Source organism: Pongo abelii, chromosome 10 (assembly GCF_028885655.2).
Source record: "Pongo abelii isolate AG06213 chromosome 10, NHGRI_mPonAbe1-v2.0_pri, whole genome shotgun sequence".
NCBI lineage: Eukaryota > Metazoa > Chordata > Mammalia > Primates > Hominidae > Pongo > Pongo abelii.
The window spans coordinates 47,480,522-47,498,646 of NC_071995.2; the positions used below are offsets into that span (position 1 = coordinate 47,480,522).

The 18,125-nt window shown below is 47.0% G+C and overlaps 2 protein-coding genes across 6 annotated transcripts in view; both read right to left on the reverse strand.

The window, feature by feature from the left end:
• Window positions 1-5,761, reverse strand: part of FMNL3 (formin like 3) — a 62,568-nt gene extending 56,807 nt beyond the window's left edge. For 4 of the 5 annotated variants that reach the window (XM_002823196.6, XM_024257124.2, XM_002823195.6 and 1 more), the window contains exon 1: window positions 5,354-5,760. In XM_002823196.6, the coding sequence (XP_002823242.1) occupies window positions 5,354-5,479 (126 nt within the window). In that variant the 5' untranslated portion in view covers window positions 5,480-5,760. Of the gene's footprint in view, window positions 1-5,353 lie in introns of all 5 variants that reach the window. The other variant, XM_009247690.4, reaches the window with a different exon arrangement.
• Window positions 5,762-10,865: 5,104 nt separating this feature from the next.
• On the reverse strand, window positions 10,866-12,932 carry LOC100450150 (small ribosomal subunit protein uS9). The gene has a single exon (XM_054527947.1). The coding sequence runs from the start codon at window positions 11,353-11,355 to the stop codon at window positions 10,915-10,917; it is 441 nt and encodes a 146-aa protein (XP_054383922.1). The 5' UTR covers window positions 11,356-12,932; the 3' UTR covers window positions 10,866-10,914.
• Between the last annotated feature and the right edge of the window lie 5,193 nt (window positions 12,933-18,125).

The following is an 18,125-nucleotide window of genomic DNA, read 5'->3' on the forward strand; positions in this document are numbered from 1 at the left end:
GGGGTTCGAGACCAGCCTGGCCAACATGGTGAAACCCCATCTCTACTAAAAATACAAAAATTAGCCAGGCGTGGTGGCAGGCGCCTGTCATCCCAGCTATTTGGGAGGCGAGGCAGGAGAATCGCTTGAACCCAGGAGGCAGAGGTTGCAGTGAGCAGAGATTGTACCACTGCATTCCAGCCTGGGTGACAGAGTGAGACTGTCTCAAAAACAAAAACAAAAACAAACCATTTACAATTACTAGCCTGGGAAAACTAATGAAATAACAAAAGCAAAAAACAAACAAAAAAACTGGATAAAAAACATATATACCGGCAGGGCATGGTGGCTCATGCCTAAAATCCCAATACTTTGGGTGACTGAGGTGGAAGAATCACTTGAGCCTAGGAGTTTGAAACCAATGTGGGCAACAAAGCAAGAACCCATCTCTACAAAAAGTGAAAAAATTAGCCAGGCATGGTGGTGCACGCCTGTGGTCTAGCTACTCAGGAGGCTGAGGCAGGAGGATCGCTCAAGTCTGGGAGTTCAAAGCTGCAGTGAGGTGCAGTGAGGTGCAGTGAGCCATGATCATGTCACTGCACTCCACCATGGGCGACAGAGTGAGACTCTGTCTTAAATAAATAAATCAAATATCAAAACATTGTATAAAACTCTATGCAGAGAAAAAAATATAAAGGTTTTAAAGCACATCAGCTGCATTTGGTAAAGGAACTAAGAAAATATTTGCATTTGGTAAAGAAACTAGAGAATATATAGATGTTTTTCTTTAATCTAAATCTTTAGTCTTTTCTTCTTTCTGAATTGTCTCATACTTTCTTTAGGGAATAAGTATTACTTTAAGAGGAAAAAAACCAAAACAAAACAAAACAAAAAAAACGCTGAATCTCCCTCTGGGCAATGAAAACATTCCCAAACGACAGAGTCCACTCCATCAGTCCCTTCCCCACCACACACAGGCTTCCCCCAGACTAAGGCAGGGTCATATCAGAAGGTCAAGGGAATAAGACTCCTCTCTGTGGCCTAGGGTCTTCTCTGTGGGGTCTCTGAACAAGAAGAAGGTTCCTCTGACCAGCTGCTGTCAAAGGCCCTTTCCCTGCCCCCTCCCAAGTTCTATTCCAGCCTGAACTAATTCACCACAATCCTGAGGGCTGGGAAAAAAATTTCCACCATGGCGATTTGGAACCTGATATTTAGTCCAAGTTTTTCCCAGCCCCTTTCTGTGTCAAAGGAGGCCCCTCAAAGCCTCTTAGACAACTAGCACCCAGGCCAGCTTAGCTCCCACATCAATGCTACACTTACAGAAAAATCCCCAAGTTGTCAGTCATCACCAGGGAAATGTGAGAGGAGAAACTGCAGCAGGGATAGCCCCTGTCACACAACCCTACCCTTATGCCCTGAAAGCCTCCTCCTAAGGGATACACAGGGCTTTTTCTGGCATCAGAACTTTTAGACTCCATGTCAAGTCTGTAGTAAATCAACAAAGAGAAAAATCAGAGTACAATTACAACAAAGACAGACAGCTATCCTTTCAAAGACCTTAGAGCCCTCTGCCTCCCCTCTCTATGGAAAGTCCAGTACTGGCCAGAATACTAGCTTCTGAGCAACTGAGTTTGGGTAGTAATCTAGTTTGGACCAAAACACACTGGGACTGTATCAGACCAGAGATTGGCTCTCATTCTGGTATTCATAAAGAGGAGCTCCATTAATTGCCCCAACCCCAAACTTCTCAATACCCAACAGAATGGGAAGTGCTACTCAGATAGGGGATAAGGAAGGATGCCAAGAAGCAGTGTAACACAGCAGCTTCACAACCTTTTTCACATCGAGGCACACCTAGAAAATAATACTGTTTGTACAGTACATGGGGTAGAAGCTGATCCCATCCAGAGGGGACTTACTGGGAACTTTAGCTGCCCCTAGGAATAAGGGGATCAGTATTCCAGCACACCTGTGATCCATCTGCAGCACACTAGTAGGGAAGCCCTGAATTAAGGCACTGGGCTGGGTTAGGATTCTTGGAATCAATGTCCTCATCAAATCTTCTCATAGCCCTCATCTCAAGCTCTTCAACTCTGGCTGACAGATCATGTGTCTAGAACAGAAGGCTGGGAGCCTGTGGTCTTGACTCAGCACTGATACAACTTCCCCAGCGAGGATACTCTTCAGGGGGTTTTCCACAGACACACTGGGGCTAAGGAAGCCCTCCAGCTTACAACAGCAGCCATATGCTGAGACTGGATATACACAACAGGGTAATTGGTTTTATCAGATTTCTAAACTCTAAAACCCCTTTTTGGGAACACAAGTGATCTCAGATCTGAGTCACTGCTGAGAGGTACAAACTTAAAAGCTACCATTTACCAAGCATGTAGTAGATGCCAGACTCTGTTAAGTATTTGACTTCCAATTTCATTAAATCCACACAACAACCTCATGTGGCAAACGTTATTATTATCCCCATGTATAAGAGAAGACTGGGAATCAGATAACTTGCTTGAGGTCAAACACTCTTCTAACCAAAGACTATGGATGAAACAGTTGAATCCACTCTGATTTCAAAGTCCATAAGCTTAACCAGGACACCACTATGTCACCTCAACAAACCTCCCAAATAGCTTTTTCAAAAAACCAAACCAGTTATAATGAAGCTGACAATCTAGTAAAGAAAAAGGTGAGAAAGGAACAGCTTATCTGACTGTTTCACGCCATCAACAAAAATAAGCTGATCTGGCCAGGCACGGTGGCTCATGCCTGTAATCCCAGCACTTTGGGAGGCCAAGGCGGGTGGATCACCTGAGGTCAGGAGTTAGAGACCAGCCTGGCAACCATGGCGAAACCCCGTCTCTACTAAAAATACAAAAATTAGCCAGGTGTAGTGGCACATGCCTGTAATCCCAGCTACTGGGGAGGCTGAAGCAGGAGAACTGCTTGAACCCAGGAGGCCGAGTTTGCAGTGAGCCGAGATTGTGCTGCCGCACTCCAGCCTGGGTGACACAGCCAGACTCCATCTCAAAAAAAAAAAAAAAAAAAAAAGAAGCTAATCTATATTGAGTACTTACTGGGTGCCAAGCACCTTATATACAGGGGCTCACCTAATTCTCACAATCTCACCAGAACAGGATTACCTCCATTTTACAGATGAGGAAGAAGTCTAGGCTCAGAGAAGTTAAGATATTTGCTAAGCCAGAGTCCTTGCTTTTTCTACTACACTATGCTTCTCCTGACTATTCAGGAAATACCCCTGAGCCTGCACCTGGGTCAAACACGTAACTCAGTCAGTACTGTTCCCAAAGCATGGTAGAAAGGGTACCTTTTAGAACAGTGGACACAGGGACACTTAAGAGCCCCCAGAGAAGAACTCAAATCCCCAAGAAGGGATGATTTCCCTGTATTGGGAAACTGAGGTGAAATCCCATCTCCTGAGACAACTAACTAGCTCTGGCCTGCCCTGTTCCAACCCTTCATCAGCAGCAGCTCAGGCACACAGAAACAAGACCAAAACAAAAGGCATGAGGAAACAAATCAAAATTTTATACAGAAAGGAAGGCATGCAAGTGGGTGGTCCAGTCCCCCGTTTGACCTGGGTTCTCCTGGTGCTCTGGTGTCCTAGTTAACTAGGACATCACGTGCATTTTGTGAATATTAAGCCATTAGTTTGCTAACTAAATGAACTGGTCAACCAAGGGCCAATTAAGAACATGATGGATTCTGGTTCTGAGCTCTCACAAAAAATGGCCTGGCAGCTCCTACCTAAGGCAGCCTCCCACCCAATCCACCTCATCCCATCCCTTTCTCCCCAATTTCTATAGCTAACTTGTGTCAGCTTGCTGGGGTTTTTCACACCCCCACCAGAGTGCAGATCCCCTCCCACTCTTTTCCCCAACAGTTGGGCTCTTGTTCTCAAGGCCACCAAGTCCCAGTCTCTCCTCCTCAGCCTGTGAGATGGTCACAGCACATTGGTAATCACTGACTCACCCGATCCCCCTGAGGAGGCTGGGGGAAATGCAGAGGGCCACAGGATGTATGGCCCACATCCCTTCGGCCCTTCGCAGAGCTGGCAGGCAGAGAGGTGCCAGCGACACCACTTCCCCTTGGAACACTGTGGACCCTCTTTGAGCCAGCTCTGGTGCCAGTGGGCTGATGTCAGATTCTCTACCATCGGAGAGGCCAAGATCTCTAGACAGCTCCACTGTTGCCAACAGATCTAATCTCCTTATTCCAAGGCAGATGAAATCCAATAAGGATGCTAAGTCCACAACTTATCCCTCCTGATGGGCAGAGGCAAAGGCAGAGTCGGCCCTTCAGGCCATACCAACAATAACGCCAGAATTATTACTCCTTCTTAGAAAAACTCTTTGGGGAAGTGAGAACTATTTCCCCAAATTTCTCAAAGATTAACCCCGGTTTAACAATGTTTCCGCTCTGCAAAACTTCATTTTCAGCGCCAACATATTCTCTGGCTCCTTTCCGGTGATACCAGCTCAGAACCTCTTGCTTCATAGAGCCACTGACATCAATGTCCAATTTCCACACCAAAGAAGAATCCCAAAGTCAGCTCTAAAAACCCATTTATACAGACCGTTTGAAACCTACAGAAAGACTAAAAAGCACAGGCTAAACAACACAAACCAGTCACTATGGCTTAACATGAAAAGGGGGGGAGGAGGCGGGATGGTTTGTGTATTGTTTCACTTGGAGAAATACCCCAGTGAAATGGTTTATCCACATGTTCAGCCTTTTAGGCAAATCCACTCTAACTTAGCAGGATGCCTGCAGGCCGTTCCGAATATAAGCAGAATGGCATACTCCTTATTCCACTCCCTTCAGGAGCTGCCAGCCCCCTCCCCATCCCCCTCTCCCCCCAAACATCTGGTCTGGGCTGGGAGTGGGACCCACTCCCTGGGAAGCCTCCATGTTCGCAGGAGAGGCGGTGTCCCCACTCAGGGAAGTCTGCTGAGGAGCCAGCCCGCCGCGCTTCTGAATTTCCCCCACCCGCGAGAGGCTCCGGGCTGAGAATGCTAGGGACGGGGAGCCTGGCGAAGAAGCGGGGAGACGGGAAAAGGGCAGCAGAAGGGGGAGGAAGGAGGGAGAAGCCTGGTTCCTAGGACGGTCCCGAGCTGGGGACTTCTCCTAAGGGTCCAGCGGTGGAGGCGTCGGTCCCGAGATCCCCGACGGGGCTGTCCGGGCCGGCCAGCGGCTGCTCAGAGGTTCCTGGGAAGACACTGGAGGCCGGGATCCATTCGGGACCCCGACTGAAAGGGTGGGCGGGACGGGGGCCCAGCACAAAGTCCCAGCCCGGGCGTCGGGACCTGAGGGGCGGTAGGCGGGGGAAGGGGCTGGGCTCAGCTCTCACCAGCACCAGGGCGAACCTTTCCTCCAGCTCACAGGGCTCAGGCATCGGCATCTTGCCGGGCGGCAGCAACAACGGGACAGAGGGGGGTTCTCCCGGGCCCCCCTCGGCGCTCTCCAGGTTGCCCATCGCGGCGGGGCCCCCTCAGGGGCCTCGGCCCCCCACCTCCACGCTCCGGAGCTTTCGGCTCCGCGGCTCCGACCAGGCTCCTCCCTCAGCGCCGGCTCCCCAAGTCCCGACTCCTCGGCCCCGTCTAGGGCGCCGGGGGTTCCCTAGAGTCCCGCTGGCGGGGGCGCGCGGCGAGGGCAGAGGCAGCGTAGCGGACAACCGCACCGAAGCGAGGGGGACGGAGGCGGCCGACTCTTGCTCACACCCGCCGCCTCGCCGCGCTCGGCGCGCCGCCCGGGCGCTGCCCCTCCCCGCCCCCCGCGCTCTTTCCCTCCCCCCGCCAACCTCGCTTCCTCCCACCCACTCCCGGCCGGGACTCGGGCTTCCCCCGCTAGCGCCGACTGCAGCCCGCGCGACGCGCGCCCCATTCATGCAGGCCCCGCCTCCCGCCCAGAGGCCTCCCAGGCGGCCCGGCCCGCCCCGCCTGCGCCCGATTGACGGCCGCGTCTGCCAATCACAGCGCCTCCCGCCCTTGACGGCCTCGTGCCGGGCGCCGAGCGCTCCCTGGCGGCCTCAGCCGGCATCGAATCACCGCGGTTCCCAGAGGGCGTGAGGCGGTGGCGTGGACACCCCGGGAATGGACCGTACCCTTTTTCAAAAGGAACTCATGATGTATACAAGTAAGTAAAATATTATACAAGGCATGGCGTACAAAACTAACTACAAGAGAAGTAGAAACAAACAGGATACTCAGAAGAGGGAGAGAGACAGTATCTGTTAAGAGTCGGGGTGAGGGAGATCATAGTTGGACCAGGCAATGAGGGATGAGGAAGCCGTTACCCGACAGAGGCAGGGGAAAAAACATTTGGGAGGAGAGAAGCTTAACCACGGTCAGAGGCTCATCTGGCTGCGTGTGAAAATGGAGAGGCCGGAGAAGAACGCTGTTCTGGGCTCAGTCGGCAGGTGGGTCATTGACATTTGCGGTGGACATTTGTTGTCTAGCTGCCATCTTCTTCCAGTGATAGCACCCCCTTTTCTTTTAGGAAACCACCTCTCCCCTCTTCTCAGTCTAAATGGAGCTGAACTTTATCCCCAGTTCCAAAGGGTCGCATGACCCAGGCCCAGTCAGTCACAACATTTTCCTCCTCTACCCATAGACACTGCTTTAGGGATTGTCACTTGACCCAAGCCCAGACAATGTGATATATCCAAGGCTTTCTCTGGAACAATCAGGAAAGAGGCACTCACTCTCTCTCCATTTAGGCTGCAAAATTGTTAGAATGTAAACCTGCAGCCACTGGTGGCCGTCTTATCATCACCTGTAACACATCAAGCCTGCTTGAGAATGAAGCCAACGCAGAGGAGAGAAAAGCTACGAGACAGGACAAAATTCCAATGACATGCCAAGAACCTGGATCTAACCATGCCTGAAGTTATCACCTGATTTTTCATTCATTTATTCAACAAATATTTATTTTAAAAAGGTTATTCTATGCCAGATACTATTCTGGGCATTGACGATACATCTGCGAACAAACAGGATATACATTGTGTCCTCTTGGAATTCACAATCTGTGTAGAAGGAAAGGTAGACAATAAACTAGATGAGTAAAATGTATAGATGTTAGTGATCAGTGTTAATAAAAATAAAACTGAAAGGGGATAGAGATGGAAGAGGCATTAAGATTTTAAATAGAGTTGCTTCCTTGGGAAGCTGAAGCAGGAGGATCAATTGAACCTAGGAGGTTGAGGCTGTAGTGAGCCATGTTCATGGCACTCCACTCTAGCCTGGGTGACAGGGTGAGACTCTGTCTCAATAAATAAATAAATAAAGCTGCTGCTTGTCACAGGCATCATGGCTTCAAGGTTAATTTTCAGAGCTGGAGCACTAGCCGCATAGGCCTGAGGGCTTACAGTCCCAATGGGTTGGTTGCAGCATGCTTCATGGCATCTGGAGGTGGTGTTCCTACTGATGACAAGCAGATGACTGGGCTGGAGAGGGAGTTCATGATAGCCATGTGTGAGATTGGACCCATACAATATACTACCCCCAAAGGCAGCTTCAGGCACCAGGGAAGACCCTAACAGCTCCCTCCATCACCAAGATTATAGTGAGCTGCATCGGTGAAGAGGACGACAGTGCTGTCAACTGGTTCTGGCTGCACAAAGGCAAGACCCAGCGATGCTCTAACTGTGAACCCATTACAAGCTGATGCCCCACAAGTTGGCCGAGTGATCCCTGGCACTAATTGCTCAAAATGTGCTGTAAAGTATCTTCTCTCCAATAAAGACTAGTCATTGCATTGGCTCCTTCTTCCCCTCCCTCATAATAAATATTTTAAATAGGATGATCAAGGAAGGACTCACTAATAAGATAGCATTTTTGTAAAGATCTGAAGGATGCAAGGAAATAAGCTATGTGGCTATCTAGGGAAAAATTATCCAGACAAAGGGAATGGCAAGTGCATACTATGTCTGATGTATTAGAAGAACAGCAAAGATGCCAGTGTAGCTGGAGTGCAATGAGCAAGGAAAAGAGTAGTGAAAGATGAAGTCAGAAAGGTAACCAGAAGCCATATTGTGTAGGATATTGTAGGCTATTGTGTGAGGACTTTGGTTTTCTCTAAGTAGGATAGGTAGCCATTGGAGGATTTTGAGTAGAGGAGTGATATGATCTAACATGTTTTATAACAGGGATCACTCTGGCTCTTGCATTGAAAACAAACCAATAGAAGTATGGACAGGGAGACTAGTTAGCAGGCTAGTCCAATCATTTGGGTGAGAGATGGTTTGAACCAGGGTGGTAGTTGTACCAGTGAAAAGAAATGGTCAGATTCCTTATTAAAGACTTGAAAGTAAAGCCGATGGAATTTCTTGATAGTTTGAATGTGGAGGGTGAATGAAAGATAACTGCAAAGTATTTGACTTGAGCAACAAAGATGGTGGAGTTTTCACTAATTGAAATGGGGGAAATGATAGGAGGAGTAGGTTTGGTGAGGGGGAACGGGAAAGGGAAGGTCAGGAACAAGTTTGGGCCATGTTGAGTTTGATTTGCCTTTTGGACATCCAAGTAAAGATATCCACTAGGCAATTGGATATGTATGAGTTTGCTCTTCAGACTCATATATGTCTTATTGCGATTGCACCCCACTGGGACTGCAAGCCCTCAAAGCCTTCATGGCCAGCGTTCCAGCTATGCAAAGTAACCTTGAAGCCATCATGCCTGCGACAAGCAGCAGCTCTACTTATTAATTTATGCAATTTGGCAATGTGAATTTGGAAATCATCGTCATAGAGATGCCATTAAAGCTAGTAAATTCTTTTTCTTTTTTCTTTTTTATTTTATTTTATTTATTTATTTTTTTGAGACGAAGTCTCACTCTGTCACCCAGGCTGGAGTACAGTGGTGTGATCTCAGCTCACTGCAAGCTCCGCCTCCCAGGTTCACGCCATTCTCCTGCCTCAGCCTCCTGAGTAGCTGGGACTATGGGCGCCCGCCACCACGCCCAGCTAATTTTTTTGTATTTTTAGTAGAGACGGGGTTTCACTGTGTTAGCCAGGATGGTCTCGATCTCCTGACCTTGTGATCAGTCCACCTCAGCCTCCCAAAGTGCTGGGATTACAGGCGTGAGCCACTGTGCCCGGCCAAAAGCTAGTAAATTCTTTTTCTAACTCACTATGCATTGGGTTCCTGTTGTTTACAACCAAGAGGTAGAGTCCCTGTCTTTCCAAACCATCGAAACCCTTTCCTGTGAAGCTCAGCCTCTTCTAATCAGTGAACAAATTAATCAGTTCACATCTTATCCCCTTTCTTCCTCTCCACTTCTTACCCTAAATACGTGATTTCCCAACTGCTGCGGCAGACTCTTCTGAGCAGAGGGGTTATAACAAGACTGTAGACTTCCACTAGACAAAAGTTGAGAATTCAAGAAGGGAAATAATTCACCATTTATCATGGATGCACAAGGAACATCTAGCAAAAAGAAGAAACTCGATAGGACAGCGAACAGCAGTGTATTCACCTTTGTGTGGTCTCTTTGTCCCTAATCTTTTAATTCTGTTTTTGCTTGCCTCAAGCATAACCACCAGATTTATATACTCTAGGGTCTTTAGGGGTCTGCTAGATTACTTCTTTCGTTGTTAACTCCCTGCTCACCCACCTTTAAATGCTTACTTTCTATAGGATAAAACTAAAACTCCTTACTCTGATATTCGAGGGTCTATCTCCAAACTCGCTTGTCTTCTAATCAAATCAACCCTTTGCTTCAGCTGGAAAGGTCCATCTCCAAACATTAGTTGCTCATTCTTATGTCTAGCTTTGCTCTTTGTGGTAGACAGAATAATGGCTCCCAAAGTATCCATGTCCTAATCCCCAGAACCTGTGTATATGTTATCTTACATGGCAAAAGGGACTTTGCAGATGTGATTAAATTACAGATCTAGAGATGAGAAGACTCTCCAGGTGATCTCAATGTGATGACAATGGTCCTTATAAGAGGAAAAGCCAAAATAAGGGAGGGGGATGTGATGACAGAAGCAGGGGTAAGGGTGAGGTGGGGCCATGAGCCAAGGAATGCAGTAGCTTCTAGAAACTGAAAAAAGTCAAGGAAACAGATTCTCTCCCCTCAATCCTCTATAAGGAACATGGCCCTGTCAACACTTTAATTTCAGCCCTGTTAGACCTAATTTCAGACTTCTGATCTCTAGAACTATAAAATGGTAAATATGTGTTGTTCTTAGCCACCTTTTGTGATAATTTGTTAGAGAAGCAACAGGAAACTAACACATTCCTGCTGCGTCCCTGATCTGGATTTCTTCTTCCTTCTACTCCATCTATCCAAATCCCACCCAGGCTTAATAGAATCTTTAGGTTTATTGGGTGCTTATGTGCAAAACATCTGGCTAGATGCCAGTAGATAAAGAAAGAATGCAAGATGAAAAGATGAACAAGAGACCTGCTGCCAACTTCAAAAGAGCTCCAAGTCTGGGGCAGGAGAGGCAAGGTAGAGAGGAGGAGTGTGAACCCAGTTTGAAGGAACCATGTAAGATCATTGGTATTATATTGGTGGGTACCAAGTTTCATATCCCATCCTGGAGTTTTCCCAAATTCAAATGATCATGACTCTTGTTTTCTCTACTTTTCATTTGGAACTTGTAGATATGTAACTCTTGGTTCCTTTACTGCCTTGTGCTGTTTAATTTTTTTTTTTTTTTTTTTTGACAGAGTCTCACTCTGTTGCCCAGGCTGGAGTACAGTGGTGCAATCTTGGCTCACTGCAACTTCCACCTCTGGGTTCAAGTAATTCTACATCCTCAGCCTCCCGAGTAGCTGGGATTACAGGTGTGCACCACCACATCTGGCTAATTTTTGTATTATTTATTTATTTTTTTTTTTGAAACTTTAAAATCCCTCAAAAACTGTTTATTATACAGGTGAATTTTGAGTCATGATGGGCTTATCGGTAGGATTTCTGGTAGCGAGCACGGGCACCAGGGCCTCCAAACTTTTTGGACTCGCAGCGACGAGGATCAGCTACCAGCAGGGTCCGGTCATACTGGATGAGGATGTCTTTGATCTCCTTCTTGGAAGCCTCATCCACATATTTCTGGTAATAGGCCACCAGGGCTTTGGAGATGGACTGACGGATAGCATAAATCTGGGCCACGTGACCACCACCCTTCACACGGACACGGATGTCTACACCAGCAAATCGCTCCTTGCCAAGAAGCAGAACTGGCTCCAGCAGCTTGTACTGTAGCGTGCGCGGCTCAATCATCTCCAGGGGCCGCCCGTTCACCTTGATGAGACCATTGCCGCGTTTGCAGTGCGCCACAGCTGTGGCTGTCTTCTTGCGTCCGAAGACCTGCACCGACTGCAGCGGGCCCTTGGACGGCATGGCTGCGAGCGTGGACGAGAGAACCTCACCGCGCGGCGCTGCAACCGGAAAAGGAAAAAGCAATTTTTGTATTTTTAGTAGAGACTGGATTTCACCATGTTGGCCAGGCTGATCTCCAACTCCTGACCTTGGGTGATCCACCTGCGTAGGCCTCCCAAAGCTGTTTAATTTTTTGTCTATGTCCTGTCTGGTCTGTAGAGCTTATTTGTTTATTTAAAAGTATATATATACGGTCCTCTTTTGTTTCAGGTACTAGGGAAGATCCAGCTACGAATAGGTGTCTTTCTTCCCTGTGCTCACAATAGGGCTAGTAGCAATCTAAAAGCCTCTCAAACTAATGTTTACAAAACAGTATGGTAAGTGTTGTCATAGAGGGGCATGCCAAGTGCTACTGAGAGAACTGGGGAGTGGATGACACTTGAGCCAGCGCTTAAGGGCGAATAGATGTGCCAAATGGAAAAGAGAGAACAATGTGATTAGAAGGTGATGGAAGGATGATCAGGAAGGAGAAAAGTCATTCCAGAAGGGGGAACAATACAGGTGAAAATGGATTGTTTGAGCAATAGTAAGAAATTCAGTGAGGCTGAGGAGTAGGGTGTGTAGCAGGAAGAGAGGAGATAAATCTAGAAAGACAAGTCAAATCAAGTTCAAAAAGAACCTTGTGCTAAGCTAAGAAGTTTGTCCCTTTTTTTTTTTTTTTTTTTTTTTTTCGAGACAGGGTCTTGCTCTGTCACCCAGGCTGGAGTGCAGTGGTGCGACCTCTGCTCACTGCACCCTCAACCTCCTAGCTCAAGTGATCCTCCCATCTCTGCTCACTGCAACCTCAACCTCCTAGCTCAAGTGATCCTCCCATCTCAGCTTTCCTAGTACCTGTGGCTACAGGTGTGTGCCATCATGGCCAGCTAATTTTTGTATTTTTTTGTAGAGATGGGGTTTCGCCATGTTGCCCAAGCTGGTCTCGAGCTCCTGTGCTCAAATGATCCTCCTGCCTCAGCCTCCCAAAGTGTTGCGATTATAGGCACAAGCCACCATGCCCGGTTGAGTTTGTCCTTTATTTAGATAGTAGCATGTCCTAGACAGTTTTAAAGTAAGCTCTGTGGAAAAATTCCTTTAGGAGCATTTGAAAATATAGAGGGTCTACAGAAACGACATAGAGAAGATAGAAGCCTGAACCAAATCAGAACAGGGGATGAACAGAAGTAAAGTTGGGGAAGGAGATATACCTGAGATACAATCAACCAGACTTCATTGCTTATTACATAATAATACTGACTGGTGGGGCTGGGTACGGTGGCTCACGCCTGTAATCCCAGCGCTTTGAGAGGCCGAGGCAGGCAGATTGCTTGAGGCCAGGAGTTCGAGACCAGCCTGGCCAACATGCTGAAACTCCGTCTTTACTAAAAATTAAAAAATTAGCCAGGTGTGATGGCACACACCTGTAATCCCAGCTACTTGGGAGGCTGTGGCAGGAGACTCGCTTGAACCCAAGAGGGGAAGGTTGCAGTGAGCTGGGATTGTGCCATTGCACTCCAGCCTGCGCAACAGAGTGTCTACTATAAAGACACATGCACATATATGTTTATTGTGTGCACACTGATCATTTGCAATAGCAAAGACTTGGAACCAACCCAAATGCCCATCAATGATAGACTGTATAAGGAAAATGTGGCACATATACACCATAGAATACTATACAGCCATAAAAAAAGATGAGTTCATGTCCTTTGCAGGGACATGGATGAAGCTGGAAACCATCATTCTCAGAAAACTAATAAAAGAACAGAAAACCAAACACCGCATGTTCTCACTCATAAGTGGGAGTTGAACAATGAGAACACCTGGACACAGGGAGGGGAACATCACACACCGGGGCCTGTTGGTGGGTGGCGGGCTAGGGGAGGGATAGCCTTAGGAGAAATACCTAATGTAGATGACAAGTTGATGGGTGCAGCAAACCACCATGGTACGTGCACCTGTGTGACAAACCTGCACGTTCTGCACATGTACCCCAGAACTTAAAGTATAATTAAAAAAAAATAGTGACTGGTATTATTATAGTGTTTTACAATTTTCAATATTTTTTCACATCCATTACCTAATTAGATCTTTACAACACTGTACGAGGGAGATATTATCATTATCCTTATCTTACAGATGAGAAGGCAGATTTTAAAAAGTGAAGTCATATGAACAAGACTACCTAATGAGTAAGTGGTATCCCTGGCTCTGAACCCAGGCCTTGTTTCAGAATTCCACACCATCTGATTCTCTAATGAGAAGTGAGGAAGTAAGGAAGACTGAAGAGTTTAAGCCAGCTTAAGGATGCCCTACATTTAGCCTCTAGGGAAGCTCTTAGGTCAACTTCTTCCCCCTCCTTACTGACAGCACTTTCAAACTCCAGCCTCCACCCCTGTCCTACCCATCAAAGAAGCTTCTACGTTGTCCCTACCTCCTAGTCTAGCGCCTAGTCTTTAGAAACACACATCTCCTCTCCCCATCTCTTTCCTAGGAAGGCGTGGGAGAAGTGTGAACACAGATATTTAAGAGTTTTACTTAATAATTTGCCCTGGCAAATTATTACAGGCGGTGGCTCACACCTGTAATCTCAGCACTTTGGGAGGCTGAGGAGGGAGGATGACTTGAGTCTAGGAGTTTGAGACCACTGTGGGCAACGTGGTGAAACCCCGTCTCTACAAAAAAATACAAAAATGAGCTGGGCGTGGTGGCATGCACCTGTGGTCCCAGCTACTTGAGAGGCTGAGGTGGGAGGATCACTTAAGCCTGGGAGGTCTAGGCTGCAGTGAGCCATGACTGCACTACTGCACTCCAGCCTGGGGGACAGCGTGAGATCCTGTCTCAAAAAATAATAATAGTAATAAAATAATTTTCCCTATTGCAGATAGAATGCTCTTCCCCTTCTTTGCTGGCCAATTCCTACTCATGTGTTAAAACCAAGCTTAGAGATTACCTCTTTGATGACATCTCTACCAAGTCTGATTGAGAACATCTCTGTGAGCACATAGTATTCTAACATATCTCTATCATCATACCATGAAATCATCATGTCATGTAAGCTCCTTCAGGGAAGGTAGGTATTCCTGATGTCTAGCTATAGCACCCACTCCATGTCTGTTACATGCTTGTTGAACAAATGAATGCCTTCCCACAGTCCCATTTTTCCCACATGATAGAAGATGTTTTTTGTTTTGTTTTGTTTTTGTTTGTTTGCTTTTTTGAGACAGAGTCACTCTGTGGCGCAGGCTGTAGTGCAGTGGCATGATCTCAGCTCACTGCCACCTCCACTTCCGGGGTTCAAGCGATTCTCATGCCTCAGCCTCCTGAGTAGCTGGGATTACAGGCACGCGCCACCATGCTTGGCTAATTTTTGTATTTGTTTTTAGTAGAGATGGGGTTTCGCGATGTTGGCCAGGCTGGTCTCAAACTCCTGGCCTCAAGTGAACCGCCCGCCTGGCCTCCGAAAGTGCTGGGATTATAGGAATGAGCTACTGTGCCCAGCTGAAGATGTTGGATTCTTTATCATTCCTCCCAGATACATCCTGACTGCCTGTATCACTCAGGATAGTTGGAGGGGATTTGGTGCAGAAAACAGAAACCCCTGCAACTATCTTAGGGATACAAAGAGTTAAGTGCTTATGAAATCCTTCAGAAAGTCTAGAGGAGCTGCCGGGCGCGGTGGCTCACGCCTGTAATCCCAGCACTTTGGGATGCCGAAGCAGGTGGATCACGAGGTCAAGAGATGGTGACCATCCTGACCAACATGATGAAACCCTGTCTCTACTAAAAATACAAAAATTAGCTGGGTGTGGTGGTGCACACCTGTAGTCCCAGCTACTTGGGAGGCTGAGGCAGGAGAACCACTTGAACCCGAGAGGCTGAGGTTTCAGTGAGCCGAGATCGCGCCACTGCACTCCAGCCTGGTGACAGAGCAAGACACAGTCTCAAAATAAATAAATAAATAAATAAAAAACGTCTAGAGGAACTAGCTCTGGGTTGAAACTCCAAGAATGACCACCAGAACACGGTAAGAGTGCTCCAACAGGGAAGCTATTACCTCTACCACTGTCAGAGAGGGTAAAGCACCTGAAAGTCTTCACTAATTGGGTTTAAGAGTAAGTGGCGGCCGGGCGCGGTGGCTCATGCCTGTAATCGCAGCACTTTGGGAGGCCGAGGCGGGCGGATCACAAGGTCAGGAGATCGAGACCATCCTGGCTAACACGGTGAAACCCTGTCTCTACTAAAAATACAAAAATTAGCCGGGCGTGGCGGCGTGTGCCTGTAGTCCCAGCTGCTGCGGAGGCTGAGGCAAGAGAATGGCGTGAACCTGGGAGGAGGAGATTGCAGTGAGCCGAGATCGTGCCACTGCACTCCAGCCTGGGTGACAGAGCTAGACTCCATCTCAAAAACAAAAACAAAACAAAACAAAAAAAAGAGTAAGTGGCTGCAGCTGTGATCCAGGGAGCTGGCAGCTGTATCAGGACATTGCCACTGCTACACTCTGATGCAACCACCTCTCAATATTTGCAAAGCTAGAGACCTCACAGTATCACTGCTATAGAAACATGACACATCTCTACAACCTTGCTTGGCCATGAGAAATAGTCAAAGTAGCAGGGTGATTGGCGTTTGTCTCACTTCTGCATTCTATTATATATATTTTTTGAGACAGAGTCTCACTCACTCTGTCATCCAGGCTGGAGTGCAGTGGTACAATCACAGCTTACTACAGCTTCGAACTCCTGGGCTCAAACGATCCTCCCATCTCAGCCTCCCAAGTAGCTGGAACTACAGACATGTACCACCACGCTGGCTAGTTAAAAAAAAAAAAAAAAAAAAAGGTTTGTAGATACAGGGTCCCACTGTGTTGCTCAGGCTGGTTTCAAACTCCTGGACTCAAGCAACCATCCTGCCTCAGCCTCCCAATGTACTAGAATTACAGGTATGAGCCCAGCCTCACTTCTGCATTCGAAATCTCACCCAAGTACATGTGATTGGCTGTAAGGAATTCTGAGACATATAATCCTTAGCTTTTTAGCCTCTTCAGGAAAGTATGCTAAAAGGAGATGAAAATGGATGCTGAATGCTAATCAATCATCCACCACATTGCTTGTCTGAAAATCCACCCAATTGTCTTATCATCCACAACTGAGTCTCTTCCTCTACACCTACACCGCTTGCCCAGTACCTGCCCCTGTGGCTGGTTTAGTCTCTGATTCTTGCCCTTAGTCAGCTCCTTCAGGCTACGGTTTGATCTTTTCTGCAACTTGGTTTAGGCAAAATGTCTTAGCTATGATTCCAGAAGCACAATCCATAAAAGAGCAATTGATATATTATACTCTATCAGAATTAAAAATTAATGCTCTTTGAAAACTACTGTTAGGAGAACTAAAAACAAATCACAAGCTAGGACTGGGAGGAAATATTGCAAATCACCTATCTGACAAAGGATTTGTATCCAGAGTATATAATGAACTCTCAAAACCTGGCTGGGCGCAATGGCTTTCGCCTGTAATCCCACCACTTTGGGAGGCTAAGGCAGGCGAATCACTTGAGGTCAGGAGTTCGAGACTAGCCTGGCCAACATGATGAAACCTCGTCTCTACTAAAAAATTCAAAAATTAGCTGGGAGTGTTGGTGCGTGCCTGTAATCCCAACTACTCAGGAGACTGAGGCGGGAGAATCATTTGAACCTGGGAAGTGGAAGTTGCAGTGAGCCCAGATTGCACCAATGCACTCCAACCTAAGTGACAGAGTGAGACTCCATCTCAAAAAAAAAAGAAAAAGAAAAAGAAAACAAACACCCAACTCAATAGCAACAGGTATTAAGCAACCTCTGCAAAAAAAAAAAAAAAGAAAAAAAAAAAGAAAAGAAAAGGAAAAACAAACAGCTCAATTAAAAATATGTTAAAAAAAAAAAAACACGGCCAGGCATAGTGGCTCATGCCTATAATCTTGACACTTTGGGAGGCCAAGACTGAAGAATTGCTTGAGTTGCTTAAGTCCAGGAGTTGAGGACCAGCCTGGGCAACAGTGGGATCCCATCTCTACAAAAAAATTAAAAATAAAGTTAGCTGGGTCCATGGCACATACCTGTAGTCCCAGCTACTTGGGAGGCTGAAGTGGGAGGATCACTTAAGCCCAGAAGTTCAAGACTGCAGGGAGCCATGATTGCACCACTTCACTCTAGCCTGGACAACAAAGTGAGACCCAGTCTCAAAAAATGATAGCAATTTTTCAAAAATTAAGAATAAAATAAAGGCCGGGTGTGGTGGCTCACGCCTGTAATCCTAGCACTTTGGGAGGCCGAGGCGGGCGGATCACAAGGTCAGGAGATCGAGACCATCCTGGCTAACATGGTGAAACCCCGTCTCTACTAAAAATACAAAAAAATTAGCCAAGCATGGTAGCGGGCTCCTGTAGTCCCAGCTACTTGGGAGGCTGAGGCAAGAGAATGGTGTGAACCCGGGAGGCGGAGCTTGCAGTGAGCCAAGACTGAGCCACTGCACTCCAGCCTGGGTGACAGAGCGAGACTGTCTCAAAAAAAAAAAAAAAAAAAGAAGACGAAGAAAATAAAATAAATTTTAAAAATATAGGGCCAGGCACAGTGGCTCACGTCTGTAATTCCAGCACTCTGGGAGGATGGGAGGCCGAGGCGGGCAGATTGCTTGAGCCCAAGAGTTTGAGACCATCCTGGGCAACATGGCAATACTTGGTATCTACAAAAAGTACAACAAATTAACCAATAGCACATA